The sequence below is a fragment of the Salvia hispanica genome, chromosome 2 (assembly GCF_029641045.1).
Source record: "Salvia hispanica isolate PSC_SH4W2 chromosome 2, Shi_PSC_v1, whole genome shotgun sequence".
NCBI classification, from domain to species: Eukaryota; Viridiplantae; Streptophyta; class Magnoliopsida; order Lamiales; family Lamiaceae; genus Salvia; species Salvia hispanica.
The window spans coordinates 24,966,652-24,985,460 of NC_142693.1; the positions used below are offsets into that span (position 1 = coordinate 24,966,652).

Sequence of the window (18,809 nt, forward strand, 5' to 3'; positions counted from 1 at the left end):
TTACAAAATATCGCATCTATCCATGGGATCAGATCGATTTTTAGAGAAAATTGTTTAAATAAACGAACCTTTTCATGAATCTATTACTACCATTTACCACTGTACTAAAAATGAGGTATAAGTGTGTATGTACATATAATAAAGTCATAAAGATATGGTAAATCAAATGAATAATTTATAGGCTTTTATAAGATTTTGGTTTTCTCAACTTTATTAGGATTGTACAAGTTTTTTTATCTATTGGGCTTTTATTAATCAATGGGTATGGAACCAAACCCAATAACAAGGGCTATAGAGGAAATTCTAACACAATTTTAAAAATAGTCTATTTTTATTTGTTTTGATATATTCATAACAATTTATATATTAAATTTATAAATACTTTCTCAAAATATATTACCACAATGTATCAATTTATTTAACATTTGTAGTATTTGGCTGACCAAGATCTCTACCCATAATACATTTATTCACCATTATTTGTACCATGAGATAATATTATTTCTACTCTCACATTAATTTTATCATCTTTATTAAAAATTTTATGCCATTCCATTCAATCTATTTATTCGGGGTGGAGGGAATATGGGAATATTAATAATAATGACAAATTATCAAATAATTCATGAACAATAGTTAAATTTCGGTATGTTTCGTACTTTTCTAAAACTCAATTATAAATTATGAAGTTTGCAGTTCACGATTATTTCATACGGTCTTCTTTTTAGCAAAACACACCAACTACCACATAAACATCTATCACCATAAGGAATTGAACTAACATTCTTGTCATACTCGTAACATTTCCATGCATTTAAAACTTTGTAATTCCATATTTTATTCTCAAACCTTGTAAAATTACCCAAATTAAAAATGATTATTTAATTTAAATAATTATTACTCTCTCCGTTCCCAAAAAATAGATCACAATTACCATATTTGGCCATCCAAAAAAATAGATCACAGTTATTTATGGAAAGATTCTCTCTTACTTTTTTCCCCTCTCTTACTTTTTTTTTCCTCCTCTCTTACTTTACCAATTCTACATTAAAACTCGTGTCATACACAAAGTGATCTATTGTTTGTGGACGGAGGGAGTATCTTTTATATATAAAAAAGGCAAAGTGTGAATTTTGGAGGGATAATTCTTCTTTTGTTCTAGCTTGGTAATAGCATTCCATTTTAATGAAGAAGAATAGAATTGTTCCCAGTTAGGGAGTGACGCATAAAGGTTATGCGTCTTTAAAAGTAAAACGCATAAAGGTTATGTGTCTTTACTTAATGACGCATAAGCGTTATGCGTCGTCAAGTAAAAACGCACATAAAATTAGCGTTTTGGAGTGACGCACAACAGTTATGCGTCTTTATTTAGTGACGCATAAGCATTATGCGTCTTTCCTAGTGACGCATAACCGTTATGCGTCTTTCATTAGTGACGCATAAGGGTTATGCGTCTTCCAGTCGTGATTTAAACAGCAGAACAGAGGCAGAAACACATTTCGACAGAGGCAGCGAGCAAAGTCGCGATTTTCCATCTTCTCCGGCGCAATTGTCCATGTTTTCCGACGAATTTCAAACATATTCGGTATTTGTTCTTCAATTTGGCTACATTCATCATTATTCATGTTTATTTTGCTCTACTTTGTTAGTTTTACCCAATTTATTAAAAATTAGGGCTTATAGAAAAAATGTCCCTCATTGTTGTTTTTGGAAAATGTTTGTGATGCAGAAATCATGCAAGTATTTGTGAGTTTGTATTGGGGTGGTAGAGTAGTTCAACTACCACATATGGGTATTGGTTATGATCCACCTCGTGCGAGGAGCTCCATCGTATTAAATTCGTGTGTTTCCTATTCTGAATTGGTAGCAATGATATATGATGCGATGAGAATAGATGTGAACCAACACACTATAGAATTATTGTGGAGACAATGTATAGTGTTTGCTTCCGGGATGAGTTATACATGTTCTGTGATTTGCAATGATGAAAGTGTAATGTTTATGTTCAACAATGCTCGAAATTCAAGTGGGTGTATTGAATTATTTGTTGAGTATTCACCTGTTAGAAGTTCAGAAATCTCACGAGTTGTTGATTTTGGTAGTGGATCATCTGCGAGGGTTGAACTTTTGAGCTCTGAATGTGGTATTGGATCATCTGCGAGGGGTGAACATATGAACTTTGATCATAGTATGAATGAGCAGAGAGATGTTGTAGATGCTGTTGATGTTGGTGGTGGATTGAATGATGAGGTAGATGTAGCAGATGTTCTTAATGAGCCAACAACACTATCTGATACTGAGCCAGAACCCGATCTCTGTGATGGTGATGGTTCTTGTGATGATGGTGATGGTTCTTCTGATGATGAGCTAATACCATGTAAACCTGTTGTACAAGGTGAACAACCACTTCCGGAATACAACACTAGAGGGTTGAAATTCTTTCGCGAATTACCAAGTCGTCCTTCTTGAGTATCTGATGATGTTGTTGATAATGAACACATCAATTTGTATTGGGATGAGAATGAGCCGCATCGGATTGTGTTGGGAACAAAATTTGATTCAAAGCTTCATGTGAAGACTGCTATAACTATGTGGAGTTTGTGGCAGGAAAAACAGTTTAAGGTCGTCGAGAGCAAATTAAGAAGGTGGCATGCCGTATGCAAATTTCCTGCAGGAACGACAGCAACAGGTATTGGCATCATCAGCACCACCGACGCTGAAAAAGCAAGGGAATGTAAGTGGGAGGTTTCAGTTACTCAAAGGGCGCATGACGATATGTGGGAAGTTAGAAAGTGGGTGGGGCGACATACTTGTGTAGGCCATCGTGCTAACAGAGATCATGCTAACTTCTCATCGGCAATGATTGCTCTGTGTATTCGACATCATGTGCGACAATGTGCCGATTTCAAGGTCTTCTCAATAATAGCTGATGTTCAAGACAGATTTGGTGTGTCAATCAGTTATAAGAAGGCATGGTATGCAAAGAGAAAGGCTATAGAGTTTGTATATGGTGGATGGGAGGAATCATTTAGGCAGTTGCCAAGCTACATGTTTGAACTCCAGTCACAGAATCCGGGCACAATTGTTGAGTGGAAGCACAATGAGCTATTGAGTCAGAGACGTACAAATGTGTTCAACTATGTTTTCTGGGCATTTGGGCCTGCAATACATGCTTTCCAGAAGGCTGCACCGGTGTTAACAATAGACGGGACTCACCTCCGAGGAAGATTTAAAGGTAAGTTGCTTGTTGCTTGTGGTTTTGATGCTAACAAGACATGCTTGCCTATTGCATATGCTGTGGTGGATGAAGAAACCAATGACAGTTGGTCGTGGTTTTTGGATCATGTAAGAACTCATGTGGTGAAATACGAGAGAGAGGTGTGCATTATATCAGATAGGCATAAAGGAATCTTCAAAGCAATGGAGTCTGTAATCATGACAAGTGTAATCATGACAAGAGCCCTGCAGATACACCACAAATTTTGTTTGGTCCATGTGAGGGCAAATGTGTTGAAGAAGCACAAGGGCCCCAGTTTGAAGGCCATGATCTGGAAGTTGGGGGTCAGTACTCAGGTACGTAAATTTGACAGAAGAAGTCGAGCACTATCTGATGTCAGCCGTGGTGCGATGCGAATGCTTGATAGGATTACAAAAGAATGTTGGTCACTATGCTACGATAACACACTTCGATGGCCACAACAAACATGTCGGAGTGCTACAACAACGTGTTGCGGGGTGTTAGAGAGTTGCCAATTAGAGCTTTGGTTGATTTGACATTTTGGAGGACGGTGAAATGGTGGGTGCAGAAGAAGACAACAATTGAACACACTAAAGGTGAGTTTACCCCGTGGGCGGGGGACATGCTTGCTAGGAATGACTCAAAGGGGCGAAAACATTACATTACTGTAGTTGACCGAGATATAGGGAAGTATCATGTCCGAACTCGAGGAAGAATAGAAAATGGAGTGTCAAAGGGCAACAATGTACAAAAAGTCAGGTATCTGGAGTCGACGTGTAGTTGTGGTAAGTGGCAGACGTGGAGAATTCCTTGTTCACATGGTTGTGCAGTTGCTAGAGACAGATGTCACGTCATGATTGACCTTATAGATAAGTCCTACTACCTAAGTACATGGAGATCACAGTACTATGGTGAAAATTCATTTGATGCACCAAGACACGAAGATTATTGGGTTGAACCTCCATGGAAATTGCGCATCACCCCCCAGCAGTTGATTCCTAGAAGGCGTGGCCGAATTAGAAGAAGGAGGATACGTAATCAAATGGATGTCCGCTCGGAAGATGAACCGAGGGCTCCCCGCCGTTGCAGAAATTGCGGGAAAGAGGGGCATGACCGAAGAAATTACACAGACGGTGCTGTTCAGTAATTTCGTGGTATATATTTCCTTGCTTTTGGCATTGATTGAGTTGTGCATTTGAGAGCTATTAGTTTTTTTATTGACTATTTTTGTTGATTTGCAGGAACAGCTGACAAGAGAAGGCATGGCTTCGAAGCTGAATATCGTTGATGTTTGTTTTTTGCTACAGAAACTGATGGTGGATCTTATTGGACAGTTACTATGTTTATTTATCAACATTTTGTGGTAGATGTTGTTGACACTTATTATATTGACTTTTGTTGACAGTTATTATGTCAGATGAATATTGTTGTCATTTTTTTTTTATCCAGGTGGAATGATTATTTGACAATCGATACTTTGTATTGTCAATTTTGTAAAAAATTTCCAAGAATTTACCTTAAAATTGCAAGAATTAATATAACATCCCAAAAATAGAGTTAGACAAATTTACTATTTTAAGAAGAAGAGGATCATCAAAATGAAATTAATCCATAAAAAGTTTGAAATCGACAATTAATTTATATTACTATAAATGGTGGAATGCTACAATTAGTATTAGTACATTCAAGAATAATTAGAAAATTAAATGTATACTTTTTACTACATTGTAAATATTTCGTGTGCTATTAAGAATTTAAAAAGAGAATAGTTGTAAAACTATTATAGAAGGGATGGAATATGGTAGATCTAAATAGATAAATATATAAATTTTCAATGGTGCCACATATTGAAGAAATGAATATTAAAATAGTAAATAGTAAATAGTCAAATAGTCGAATCAATATTACATCAAAGTAATTAAGGTTTTGTGCAGCATGACATCCAAATATAAATTAAATATGTTTATGGATCGAATTATTAATAGTGAATACTTTTTTTTAAAAAAAGGTCTTGATTAATATATCTCTTTATCGTATTAGAATTGTGAAATCTTAAACTTGATTTAATTGGGTGTTACAATTAAAACATATAAGTTCACACTAAAGATACAAATGAAGCCCCTATCAAACACCTATTTCCTCGAAGGCGTGAATTTTGTTGGAGCTTTCCCTTTGTTCTTTCTTGTTGAAAACCCCCTCAATACATTATGCATAGCCTTCCCAATCTTACTTGATGAACTCTTCACTGTTGGTCGTGACGATCCCTCGGTGGGTGGTCGAGATATTACTACTTCATCATCTTCCTCACTCCCTGATTCCCCACCCTCTTCTTCCTCGCACTCACCCTCTTCGTCCTCGCCTTCTTCTTCCCCAACCGGATCCACGAATTGATAATTCTGGAAGTATGGATCATGTCCTGCTAGCGCTGCGTTCCAATCAGACCCACCGCCAAAGAATGAGTCACATGATGATCGTGCTCCCCATTGCGAGTGCTCGTGGCTTGCACCACTCAACTGAGACTGTGACCCTGGGTAGACAGTCCAACCTGGGGGATCGTATTCTGGATGCAGTGGCGATGGTACCGTATAGTCGGGCTGCGGCTGCGACAACCTATGCTGTCGTGTCCACCCGTGTCCACCCGTCCGAACACCCGGCAATCCATGACGAAGAGAATTTGGTGGGCGTGGCGGCATGGCCACATTTCGCCGTTGCGAAGCTGGATACTCCATCACATCAGTGTGGTTCGTCGCACGAAGGGCCTCAGTAGCAATTTCTCGGATCTGCCGTAACCGAGGGTCGTTGTCGTGTTCAGAGGTCAAATGCCATATCCCCTGAAGGGCCTCAACCTAGATAATACAAATATATAATCATTATTATCAATCTATACAATCAATCTATACAAACATCAAACTAAATACATTTTTATATACAAAAACATAACATACCGTCAACTTCAACGAAGAGGCTAACTCGTTCATCCCAACTGTTGACTACGTCCCAGGTTGAACTAGGTACGACACTGTGATCCTATTGTACCAAGCCATATAGCCCGGATGACAGGAACCTTCCATGGACGCCGTTGCATGGTGAAAAGTTGATTGGGACCTGTCGTGTCTCAAATCCCATTCATCTATGTAGAATTTATGTATCTTTGCCCAATCAGCACCCTTCCTCCCACGGCAGTGACTTTTAGACAAATGTCCCGCATCACCTAGCATCCTATCACGATACTCAGGAATACCTTGGTAGCGGTTAAATTGTCGGCAAACTCGTCCAGCCTCGTGTGCCTCGACAAATGACCAACACACCAAGTAAGTGTCGCACAAGAAGGATGCAGTCGAATCAATGCAGTAATCAGGCAGGATACAATCTGTATACGGTGTCCACACAAACTACAAAAAAATAATATAAATATCAAAATTAATTTCATAGTTTAGAAAATAGTAAATTCATTAACTAACCCAACAAAAATAAATTTCACCTGACCGGGACGAATCAGTGATAACTGATCACGATAATGAGCTACTGAATATCGGGGAGCATTTCTAATTTCAGTAACTCCATGCCACCTATACAAAACATTTATGTCAAAAGTTAACAAAGAAACATAGTTAAGTGAGTTAATGTAAAAAATACATTACTTGGCTCCAGATGGGGTATACGACGTGTGCATAGGCGATATAAAAAAGAATGGCCTCAATGTGGGCATTCTTTCCCACGCCCATAGCTGCAAAAGAACCATAGGTCCACCCACATCTCTTTTCTGTCTGCCTATGGATGCTTCGCATAAATAATGATACAAAAACGCTAAGGCAGCGCTACCCCAACTGATACTAGACACGTCAAAGGCATTCAACCACATAAAGGGGACCTTGCACCCTGTGGTGTCCGGTATAATAAGACCCCCTAACAAGATCAACGCATGAATACGTGTCCTTTGCATGTATACATAATCATACAGCCCATCTTCCAAAGGTATCGTCGTTTGGTGGATAAGAGATGTCATTAACAAACCGCCCTGCTTCGTTTCATTTTCTACGTCAGGTATCCATCCTAACATATCTCGACACTTGCTGGGCCAATCGTCATATCCGATAGGGTAGTCACGGCCAGTGAAAACACGACCGTCTGCTCTCAAGCCCCACAAGCTTTGCACATCCTGTAAGGTTACAGTAACCTCTCCAACTGGTAGGTGGAAACAGTGTGTCTCAGGCCTCCAGCGCTCGATCAAGGCAGTGATAAGCTCGTTGTCTATCCTCATCGGCCTTCCACATTCCAACAAGCCTTTGAAACCCCATACATCAAGCCAATGTTTCACAGTTGGATGTATTTGCACTGTCCAGACCTTACTTTCCGTCCGAGGAACTCTAAACACATTTGATGTGCCATTCGCCAACAAGGAGGCTGAAATGTGTTCGGTTTGATAAAAGAGTAATGATGGATCCTCAGGTCCATAACATAACTGTTCTTCAGAACTTGAAGATGCCATCTGCTTCAAAATAATAACCCAAATTGAATTAACATTCCAACATAATCATAAACTCTAAACTCAAATTGAATCAACATTCCAACATTCTTAAGTTCAAAATAATCACCCAAAATAATCACCCAACTTAATCAACATTCAATTTTAATCATAAAAACTCAACAATCCAACTTAAATTGCAACTACAACTGAAAAACACACTTCAATTCAACTTAATCATAAAATTCAACTTCAACAATCCAACTTCATCAAAAATTGAATCACTTCCTAATTATATACATGTGAAACACACAAATAGGCAACAAAACAACAAAAATCGTCCGAAATTTCATCAATTTCATCCTAAACTCTAACTTTGTTAAATTAGGGAAAACATACATAAATTAAGCAATAAGGGATAAATGTAGCCAAATTGAAGAACAAATACCGAATATGTTTGAAATTCGTCGGAAAAGATGGACAATTGCGCCGGAGAAGATGGAAAATCGCGACTTTGCCGCTGCCTGCTCGCTGCCTCTGTCGAAATGTGTTTCTGCCTCTGTTCTGCTGTTTAAATTGCAACTGGAAGACGCATAACCCTTATGCGTCACTAATGAAAGACGCATAACGGTTATGCGTCACTAGTGAAAGACGCATAATGCTTATGCGTCACTAAATAAAGACGCATAACTATTGTGCGTCACTCCAAAACGCTAATTTTATGTGCGTTTTAACTTGACGACGCATAACCCTTATGCGTCATTAAGTAAAGACGCATAACCTTTATGCGTTTTACTTTTAAAGACGCATAACCTTTATGCGTCACTCCCTAACTGGGAACAATTCTATTCTTCTTCATTAAAATGGAATGCTATTACCAAGTTAGAAAAAAAAAGAATTAACCCAATTTTGGAGTTATAAATTGCGTGTAAGATGGGTTGTGAGAGAAGCAAACCAAATTTTGTTAATTCATTAAAAGTGAACATAGAAAAAGGTTATCGGCGCGTTGGCCTACGTTAGAATTACAAAAGGTAGAATCAATTAACACGCTGACACTCTCTCAATCAAATTGTGGACAAAAGTGGGACTCATCATTACAAAGGTAATGCTTATGATTCAAAATTAAACCGTAATTTTTTACATACCTCTATTATGAAATACTCCCCCCCGTGTGTCCGTGAATAGGAGTTCCGTTTTTCCATTTTAGTCCGTTCGCAAATAAGAGTACCGGTTCACTTTTACCATAAATGGTAATATGGTTCCACTTTCCACTAACTCATTTCACTTACATTTTATTTAAAACTAATATATACAAGTGGGACCCCTATTCCACTAATTTTTTTCTACCCACTTTTCTTAACATTTCTTAAAACTCGTGCCGCCCATGAATGAGACTCCTAATGGCGGACGGGGAGAGTAGTATATAGGAGTTCCTTGTCCGTAAAAAGAATTCTAAAGTTTTTTAATACACATTCGAGATTCAAAATTTACTTTTGCAAAGATTCAAGAAAATATTTGATCTATAAGTTGGTAATAATGCCACTTATAAAAAGTGTATATGGTTTATAAAAAATATGCAGATCCTTTCATTAAGCCCGACACTACAAAAACATGACCGGTTAAGGACACTATTTTGTTCAAATATAGACTTTAATTTGTGAACTTTTTGCCTATCTTCTGCTCCCTCCGTCCGCCATTAAATATTTCATTTTTCCTTTTTCATCTATTCGCCAATAAATGTCTCATTTCACTTTTACTATATATATAGCAAGTGAACTCTACATTCCATTAACTCATTCCACTCATATTTTATTATAAAACAAATATATAAAAATAGGCATCACATTCCATTAACTTTTTTACCTACAATTGCTTAAAACTCATATCAGTCAAATATGAGACATATATTCTCAGACGGATGAAGTAATTACATTGCTACGAATATGGAAAATGGATCAAAAATCAAAATTTATTAGTACAGCCAAACGAGAGCTATTAAATTTCTTAGTATACGCCATAATTATGCCAGATTTGTAAAATGTATTGATCATCCTTAAAATATTTGTGATTTCACCCAAAATTTGACATGCGATATGATTGATCTAAATTAAAACTTCATGTTAATATTTCGTTTTTCAAATCAAAGCAAACTATGTGATTGAAATGGCTATTATATCTAATATATAAGAAATACAAAGTCCGGATTTTGATCTTAAAAATTGAGCCATGGGTAGAGAGAAAAACAAATCAAATTTTGTTTACTATTTTATAGTAAAAATATGAACATAGAAATAGGTTATCGGCGCTTGGGCCTACTTGTGGAATTACGAAAGATAGAATCAAACAATCCGACAGTCTCTCAATCAAATTGTCAAAAAAGTGGGACTCTTCGTTAGTCTCTCAATCATAAAAAAAACAATTATTCTTGTTTTGGGCAGTCCATATCATCCAAGCATGGTGTTTTAAATGTTCCAATATTATTATTCTCTCGATCCGTCCCAATCACTTTCTCTTTATACGTATTTTGGGGAAATGATACTATAAATAGTTAAAATGACAAAAAGTAAGTAAATAATACTATAAATAGTTAAAATGGACAAAAAGTAAAGTAAGAGAAAAAATAACGTATTTTATTCTCTTTCTTACTTTAATTTCTCTCAACTTTACCTATTTATTGTTATTTTTCCTAAACGATTGCGAAAAAGAAATGAGTCATCTTAACTAAGGATGTCAATTTAGCCCGAAACCCACAGGTCGACCCGAATTACCCGGTAAAATTATAGGGTTAGGGCCGAAAAATCACAACCCATATTCAAAAGCGGGCTACAAGGGCTAACCCGTTCGGGTAGGCGGGTTATGCGGGCTGGCCCAGGTGGGTTGCGGGTTAGCCCACAGGTTGAGCATTTAATATAAAAATATAATTAAAATTTTGGATTATATACTTATAACAATCATATTTGGTAAAATCAATATTAAATACAATATTGATATGAAAAATATATGGTAATTATGTCTTCCCTCTTAAATTGAAAGTTAGAGTTATATGAAATGCATGATTTCCATTTAATTGTAGTAAAATTCACGTGTGCTATTAATTAAACAATATGTTTATCAGTTTTGTTTCAATTTTGAATTGTTATTATTTTCTTTCTCTTGATCACTTTGATAATACTTTACTATTTGCGACAATCTGCTTTTAAATAATTTAGAGTATTGGATAGGATAGAAAGTAACATATAAGATTACTGTTGACCCGACTAACCCGTGGGTTAGCTCGAAACTCGAAGATTTAAGGTTGGGGCCAAAAATTTATAACCTGAAAAATTCACAATCCGAATAACCTGCACCCGAAAAGCCCGACAACCAGAGTGGATTTAGCCCAATTGACATCCCTAATCTTAACTGAGACATGGGAGTATAACACTTGCCCAATATATTTAATTAAGTTGGTCTAAATATTTAGTTTGACTCAAAATCCAAATTAATTTCTTCAGGCTTCTTCTATTGTGAAATATTCCTTAAGGCCGTAATATGGAAAATTATATATATAAATATAAAAATTTGAAATAACTTAAACTTCATTTTTACATAAAATTTTGAAATAAGTTGAGCAGACAATCATATACTGTTTGCCTTTGAAAAGCAGGTGCTGAGTTTTGACTTATTTTAACGTTTAAAATGGGTTTAATAAAAAAGCAAGTGAGCAACGAAGAAGCTGCCTCGTTCATAAACCAATAATTGTAATATTTCGAAATATATATATATATGTATATATATCCTCTTAGTCTTGCATATTTCAATCATGTGCCAGAGTTCAAGTATATTTTCCCACCATAATATTAATATACATCATCTTCATTGTAATGCCTCTTTCAATACTTCTCCGCTTCCTTTTTTTGGTCTTCTTCGTAGTATTTGTCGAGGGCCAATGCCTCGATGATCAAAAAAAGTTGTTACTTGAGCTCAGGAATGAATTCAAATTCAATTCTTCCATTCCACCTGGTTTAGTGAATTGGAATGAGACATGTGATTGTTGCGAATGGAACAACGTGGGATGCGATGAATCGGGTCACGTTATCAGTTTGGACCTCACTAGCAAGAGCATCTCCGGCAGAATTGGTGAGTCATCCTCCCTTTTCCGGTTGACATACTTGTCGATCCTTAACCTTGGCTTCAATGACTTCACCACTAGTGAGATTCCTAACCAATTCCATCATCTCCCAAATTTGGCATACCTTGGTTTGTCAAGTTCTGGTTTCACGGGACCATTTCCATCCACACTGGCCAACCTAACAGAGCTAGTTGGCCTGTATATGTCAAGTAACTTTCTCACTGGTTCAATCCCTTCATTTCATAAATGTAAGTATCTTGAAAAAGTAGACCTTAGTCATAATAATCTGATGGGCTCACTTTCTCACTTGCATTTTCAAGGTCTTAAAAACCTTTCTTATTTGAATTTAGGCTATAATTCATTGAATGACACCATTCCTCACCATATTTTTGTCCTGCCTTCAATTGAATCTCTTCTTCTATCCAACAACCAATTCAGTGGACAAATTAAAGAAATTTCCATTGTAGACCACTCAAACCTTGGTTGGCTAGATTTGAGTGGTAATAGGATTGGTGGTGCAATTCCTAACTTCTTCTTCCAGCTTCGAAACATGTCAAGTCTCAAGCTTTCTGACAACTTGTTCAACGGCACTTTTGAGCTGAATAAGTTCCAAAGTCTCACAAGTCTCTTGGAACTTACTCTTTCAAACAATAACTTGTCAGTTGACATGAGTCCAAGTTCTTATGAATTCTCCCCCAACTTAAACATATTGCACATGTCATCCTGCAATCTGCATGATTTCCCAAATCTTAGAAATTTATCTTATTTATCAGATTTGGACCTCTCAAACAATATGCCTGACTTGGTAGCATCATTCCTCTCCAACTTGAGAAGCATATTTAAGGCGCAGCCGTTCAGCCTCCGATATTTTAAGTGCAAACGATTTTTATCGGGATGAGGTGACAATAACTTTGAAAAATGTAGAGGTGAAGCTTGTGAAGATCTGGCCTGACTTTACATCCATTGATTTGTCTTCCAATCGTTTTCACGGAGAAATACCAGATGCAATTGGTAATCTTAGCTCACTCTATCTTCTAAACTTATCTCACAACTCTCTCACTGATGGAATCCCGAGATCATTGGGTGCCTTGACAGAGCTTGGGTCGCTCGACCTCTCTGCAAACAAGCTCATCAGAAGAATACCAGACGAGCTCGCCAAACTCAATTTCCTTTCAGTTTTGAACTTGTCATACAATCATCTCACTGGACTGATTCCAACTGGCACTCAGTTTCAAACGTTTACGGCAGATTCATATGTAGGAAACGCGGGGTTATATGGTTTCCCACTCAATGGAAGTTTCAACAACCGTCGTCCACCTGGTCCATCACCATCAGTGGATTCAGAATCAAAAGATGAGGAGATCGAGTGGGAATATGTGTTTGCTGCGTCTGGTTATGTTGTGGGATTCGGAAGCATTGCATGGACACTGTTATTTTGCAGAAGGTTGAGAGAGAGATACTTTGAGAAGATAGAAGAGGTTGCTGACAAGATATTCTTTGAGAGAGGAAGGAGAAGAAGACATGAAAGAAGAGTAAGAAAAAGAAGAGAAGAGAAGGAGAGAAGAGAAGAGAGGAGGAATGGGCTTAGGAGACGCCATCAGTAAAGGTTTACTGTGTGATTTGGCTTGTGTTTAATGATCATATGTTTGTGGTGTGTACTTTTGTTTCAGCAATGTGTGTTTCTTTTCGTGTATATATCTTCTTTTATAAATAGATCAAACAATTTAATTGAGTATGTGATTTGGAGTTTTTACAAGATTAGATCGGTCTTTGCATTGCAAAATAATACTAGTTATAATTAAATACTCCCTCCGTTCCACAGTAATAGAGACATTTCATTTTCTGCATTCATTTTAAAAAAATAATATTAAATAGTTAAAGTGGACAGAGAGTAAAGTAAGAAAGATAATAATGTAGAGAAGAGTCTTATCTACAATATTCTCTCTCTTACTTTACATTTTCTCCACTTTAACTATTTATAATTATTTTTTCAAAATGAGTATGCAAAATGAAATGCATCTATTACTATGGAACAGAGAGAGTAAAAAATAGTAAAAATTAATCTTATCAAAGCTAGAATAATGCTCCTTTATTTTATTCTCACTTTAATTCTCTAATTTAGTATAACTGATTCATATTCTATTTTTTAATAAGACAATACATTTAGTCTTTATTATTTTATTCTTTCTTTTATTCTCTACTTTCGTATAACTGATTCTTATTTTTTTTAATAAGGCAACACACCTTTAGTCTTTCTTGTTGTATTCTCTCTTCAATTCTCTACTTAAGTTGGGACATATGATCGGACTAGCGCAAAACCATCCCCTAGTTACGCGTCCATGTTAGATATTAGATGCTACTGAATTAGAGTAGGCAATTCATACCTCTCTTAGAATTTCGTCAAACACTTTCTGCTACTTCAGACTTCCCAGCTTTAAATCAGGCAATCTAACAAACGATTGGCAGATACCATCAACACATTGAGAAAAAAGATAGTAATATGTTCAAAAATTACGAATTTTTAGAGAAAAGTGCTTGAATAAACGTACCTTTTCAAGAATGTACTATTACCAATGTACTAAAAATGAGGTATAAATGTGTATTTACATATGAGGTCATATTCTACTTCATACCACCCTAATCCAAAATCAATACCAAATTTTTACCCTTAGATTTTAAAATGAGTGGATGAGATTAAATCTTACGAATCTCAATAAATAGTAGACAAAATATCAACAAAAGGGTAATATCGTCATTATATTATCATATGATAATTTTCGTGAATGTTTTTTTATATCAATATAGTGTATTACAAATTTATCAACAATATGACATAAGAATATCAACACTAGTACAAGAAAATATCAACACATATTTATTGAGATTTTTACATGGTTTTATTGAGATTTTTTGATGTATTTGTTGATAAAAATCTGGTTATCAACATTTACGAAAACTAAAATAAAATATATCAACTTTCATCATCCGAACGTCGTCGGAATATATGCAATTGAGATCTGGTTGGAATCCTTATAAAATTATCTTTGATTTGATATATTTTTTTCGAAAAAAATAATTTAAATCGAGAGAGTTACGTAAATTTAAAATTTTAAGATGATTTTAATGAGGGAGAATTGACATTAATACCCTCTAATTTTATCTATTAATTTTTTTAATTACAAATATAATTCATGTGATATTATTTCAACCACTAGATCTTCTAATCTAATAGCTAAGATTTAATCTTAGTTTGGGATTGCTAATTAGTTAGCAATTGATAACTACCCCTTTTTATATGCGATCTTATCTAAAAAAAGACTAACATGGCAATGAATCAAATGGATATTAATTTGGGGAATAATAAATTTGTAATGTAGGTTGCTCATGGATCAATTTGTAGGCTTATTAAGGTTTGGGCCCTTCTCAACTTTATTGGGCTTGTATACTCATTGTTTATATGTTGGGCTTCGATTATAATAAGTGAGCCTATTGAACTGGCCCAATAACAAGGGCTGTAGAGGGAAATTCTAATACAATAATTATTCGTTTCTCAAATAATAGTTGCACCCTTTTTTAAAATAGTTATTTTGATATATTCACAAAAATTATTAATTTTAATTTATAGATACTCTCAAAATATACTACCACAATGTATTAATTTATTTATCATTTATAGTATTTGACTGACAAATTTCTCTACCCATATTACTACCCATCTATGAGAAAAAATTATTTATACTCGCACATTACGTCTACCATTTTTGTTTAAATTCCTATGACATCAAATGAAATTTTTAAGGGACAAAAAAAAAACAAAAACAACAATAACAACAACAACAACAACAACAATAATAATAATAATAATAATAATAATAATAATAATAATAATAATAATAATAATAATAATAAATTGTCAAATAAATTGTCAAATAAATTATGAAAGATGGTCAAATTCTGATCCTATCTCAAACTTTTCAAAAACTGAATTACGTACAAATTATGAAGTTTGCAATATTCATGTTTATTTCATCCGTCGGCGAGATATGTGACGATTCGACAACCAAATTTAAATACACCACCTACCACATATTCCCGTATCACCTTAAGGAACCATTTCTATTATAGCTATGCTATCATCACGTACTGAAAACTGACATATAGATAACACATCATTGTTGTTTTGCCAAAAGGCAGATAAATAAGATAATTGCAAAAATTATAATCTTGGTGACTTTTAAAGGTTTGGGCCTTTCTCAACTTTATTGGGCTTGTGCATTCACTTAAAAAAAAATTATTTGATACCCATGAAAATGTCACATTTTCATTTTAATTTGCCATAAATAATATTGTATATTTATTAAAATGAAAACATTACTACGTACTTAAATATAATGTTGCATAAAATCTTGTATTCGTTTTAAGAAATCAGTCATATTCGATCTTAACGAGGGAGTAATAAATGATAAAGATGTATATAAATAATAGTAATGCTTTTAAATTCAAGTTTGATACTCGTTATTCTCGAAAGAGGAGAGTGAGATACAGAATTCTTACAAAAGTATAAGGGGAAATGCATAAATTTGAAATTTAATGACTCACTATATATATGACACTCACACACCATTTCTCTTCTATCCTTCAACATTTCTTGCTTTGATATCGATTTCAGTGTCAAGCAAGTATCCTTACCACACACCACACTCTCCCATTTCTTGAGCCTCTTGGCCAAAATCCACCCCAATTTGGGTAAAAAATCTCCCAAAAAACCAATCCAAAATCCCTTTCAACATTTCATTTCTCCTCTGTGCAATCCCTGAAAGGCATTCTCAAATCTTGCTCTCTTTTCCATTTAAAAACCCAACTTTTTTTTTCCTGGTTTGTGCCGTTTAGTGCACTTTTTTCATCTGGGCTTTTGAATAAAAGTTTGATATTCGTTATTCTCGAGGGAGGAGGGTGAGATATAGAATTGTTACAAAGTACAAGGGGAAATACATAAATTTGAAACTTGTGGAAACACTCTATATATAACATTTACAATTAGTATCAGCTCATCTACACACACTCACACACTCCATTTCTCTTCCATCCTTCAATATTTCTTGCTCTCTTTTCCATTAAAAAACGCAACTTTTCTTTTCCTGTTTTGTGTGCATTTTTAGTGCATTTAAGTGTTAAAAGGGGTTTCTTGCCACCAATTTCGTGTGTGTTGTTTGTAAAAATTATAATCTTGGGGATGGAAACGGGGCAGGAGATTGTGGCGGCGGCGGCGCCGGTGGTGGTGGTGTGGGCTCCTCCGCCGACTTCTTTGGCGCCCGGGTTCAGGTTTCATCCAACGGATGAGGAGTTGGTGAGGTATTATTTGAGGAGGAAAGTTTGTGGGATGCCTTTCAGGTTTGAAGCAATTAGTGAAATTGATGTCTACAAATCTGAGCCATGGGAGCTTGATGGTATGAAAAGATTCAATTTTTTTAATATTTTTTTAAATAATTGTTGATGATTCATGCTTTGTTTGATGTAAAGTTGCAGTCTTATAAGATTCTTGTTTTTTTTAGTGTTTGTTTTTAGACTGTTATGTTTTTCAAGTTTAGATAAAGAAATGATGTTGTGAATTAGTGTGTGTGCGCGTGTGCGTGCACGTGCATGGTGCGTGCGCGTGCATGGTGCTTCTGTATCTTAATGATAATCTTGTTGTCTAAATAGAGCATTCGTTGTTGAAGACGAGAGATCTAGAGTGGTTCTTCTTTAGCCCTGTGGATAAGAAGTACGGGAGTGGATCCCGCCTCAATCGTGCCACTGGGCAAGGGTACTGGAAGGCTACAGGGAAGGACCGCCCAGTGAAACATAAGAACGAGTCCAATGGAATGAAGAAAACGCTCGTTTTCCACAGCGGTCATGCCCATGATGGAAAGCGGACTGATTGGGTGATGCACGAGTACCGACTGTGCGACACAGAACTGGGAAACGCCGCCGTTCTACAGGTGTGTATCGATTCCCAGAGATCTTATGCTAACTTTAAAATAATGAAATTCTTGTCTTTGTTTTGTCAATTAGGATGCATTTGTGCTCTATAAAATCTTCCACAAGAGTGGCGCCGGACCACCTAATGAGGACCGATATGCCCCGTTTATCGAAGAGGAATGGGATGAGGACGTTCCGCTTGTGGTCCCCGGGGAAGTCATGGAAGATGACGTCGCAAACACCGAACAGGTCTTGCATGTTTTGTTCATTTTGGTGCAAGACTTTCTTTTATGGTTTAGATTGTTATCGAAATTTATGTTTTCGAGTAGCCCGTCTTTCCCATTCGATCGTTTTATGCGTTTAAAATAGACAGAAACGAAAATTAGACGAGGTTAAAAGCACATTTATCGTGTGAAATCGAGTTTTTTTAGCATCACGAGATCTTGTAATTACTATTTTCCTAACAATCTCTCTCAAAATGTTTTGCAGGATGTGCAGCCTCTCGTAGCCCCGGCCGATACCCCCAGTGCCCCTCTCCTGTCGAAAAGGGATCCTGCACCCGAACCGGAGCACCTCTAGCTGGACAACGGCAAGAGACCGAAGCGCGATGATCTAAACTGCAGTATCGCCAACGGATCCGAGGACTCCACCTCGACAATGATGATGACGAAAACCCACTCCCCACCTGTAGAGATCCCCCTTCTAGAGACCCTAGGCCCGAAAAACAACCTCCCGGGCAGCACGACCACGTTTAACTCGGCGGAACTGGAAAAATCCGTCCCTCCCGGCTACCTCAAGTTCATCAGCAACTTAGAGAAAGAGATCATCGACATCTCGATGGACAGGGAGAGGCTGAAGATTGAAGTGATGAGAGCGCAAGCTATGATCGACATTCTTCAGTCTCGAGTCGATGCCTTAACCAAGGAAAACGCGGAGCGTGAAAGACGTGAATAGGAACGTCAATTGGGATTACTGAATTTGAGGATGTTGTAGGCGATTCGTATCTCTCTTAAAAATTTCGTCAAACACCTTCTGCT

At 36.3% G+C, this 18,809-nt stretch overlaps 1 protein-coding gene and 3 pseudogenes across 1 annotated transcript; 3 read left to right on the forward strand and 1 right to left on the reverse strand.

The window, feature by feature from the left end:
• The first annotated feature begins 2,589 nt into the window (after window positions 1-2,589).
• On the forward strand, window positions 2,590-4,385 carry LOC148931901 (uncharacterized; annotated as a pseudogene).
• A 1,843-nt stretch (window positions 4,386-6,228) lies between these two features.
• On the reverse strand, window positions 6,229-7,727 carry LOC148931902 (serine/threonine-protein phosphatase 7 long form homolog). The gene is made up of 3 exons (XM_089064938.1): window positions 6,880-7,727; window positions 6,720-6,807; window positions 6,229-6,630 (listed from the first exon to the last, which is right to left on the reverse strand). Exons 1-3 carry the CDS (start codon window positions 7,725-7,727, stop codon window positions 6,229-6,231), a joined length of 1,338 nt encoding a protein of 445 aa, XP_088921064.1.
• Window positions 7,728-11,566: 3,839 nt separating this feature from the next.
• Window positions 11,567-13,575, forward strand: LOC125190130 (receptor-like protein 49; annotated as a pseudogene).
• A 3,472-nt stretch (window positions 13,576-17,047) lies between these two features.
• LOC125190140 (NAC domain containing protein 50-like) lies at window positions 17,048-18,726 on the forward strand (annotated as a pseudogene).
• Window positions 18,727-18,809: the final 83 nt, after the last annotated feature.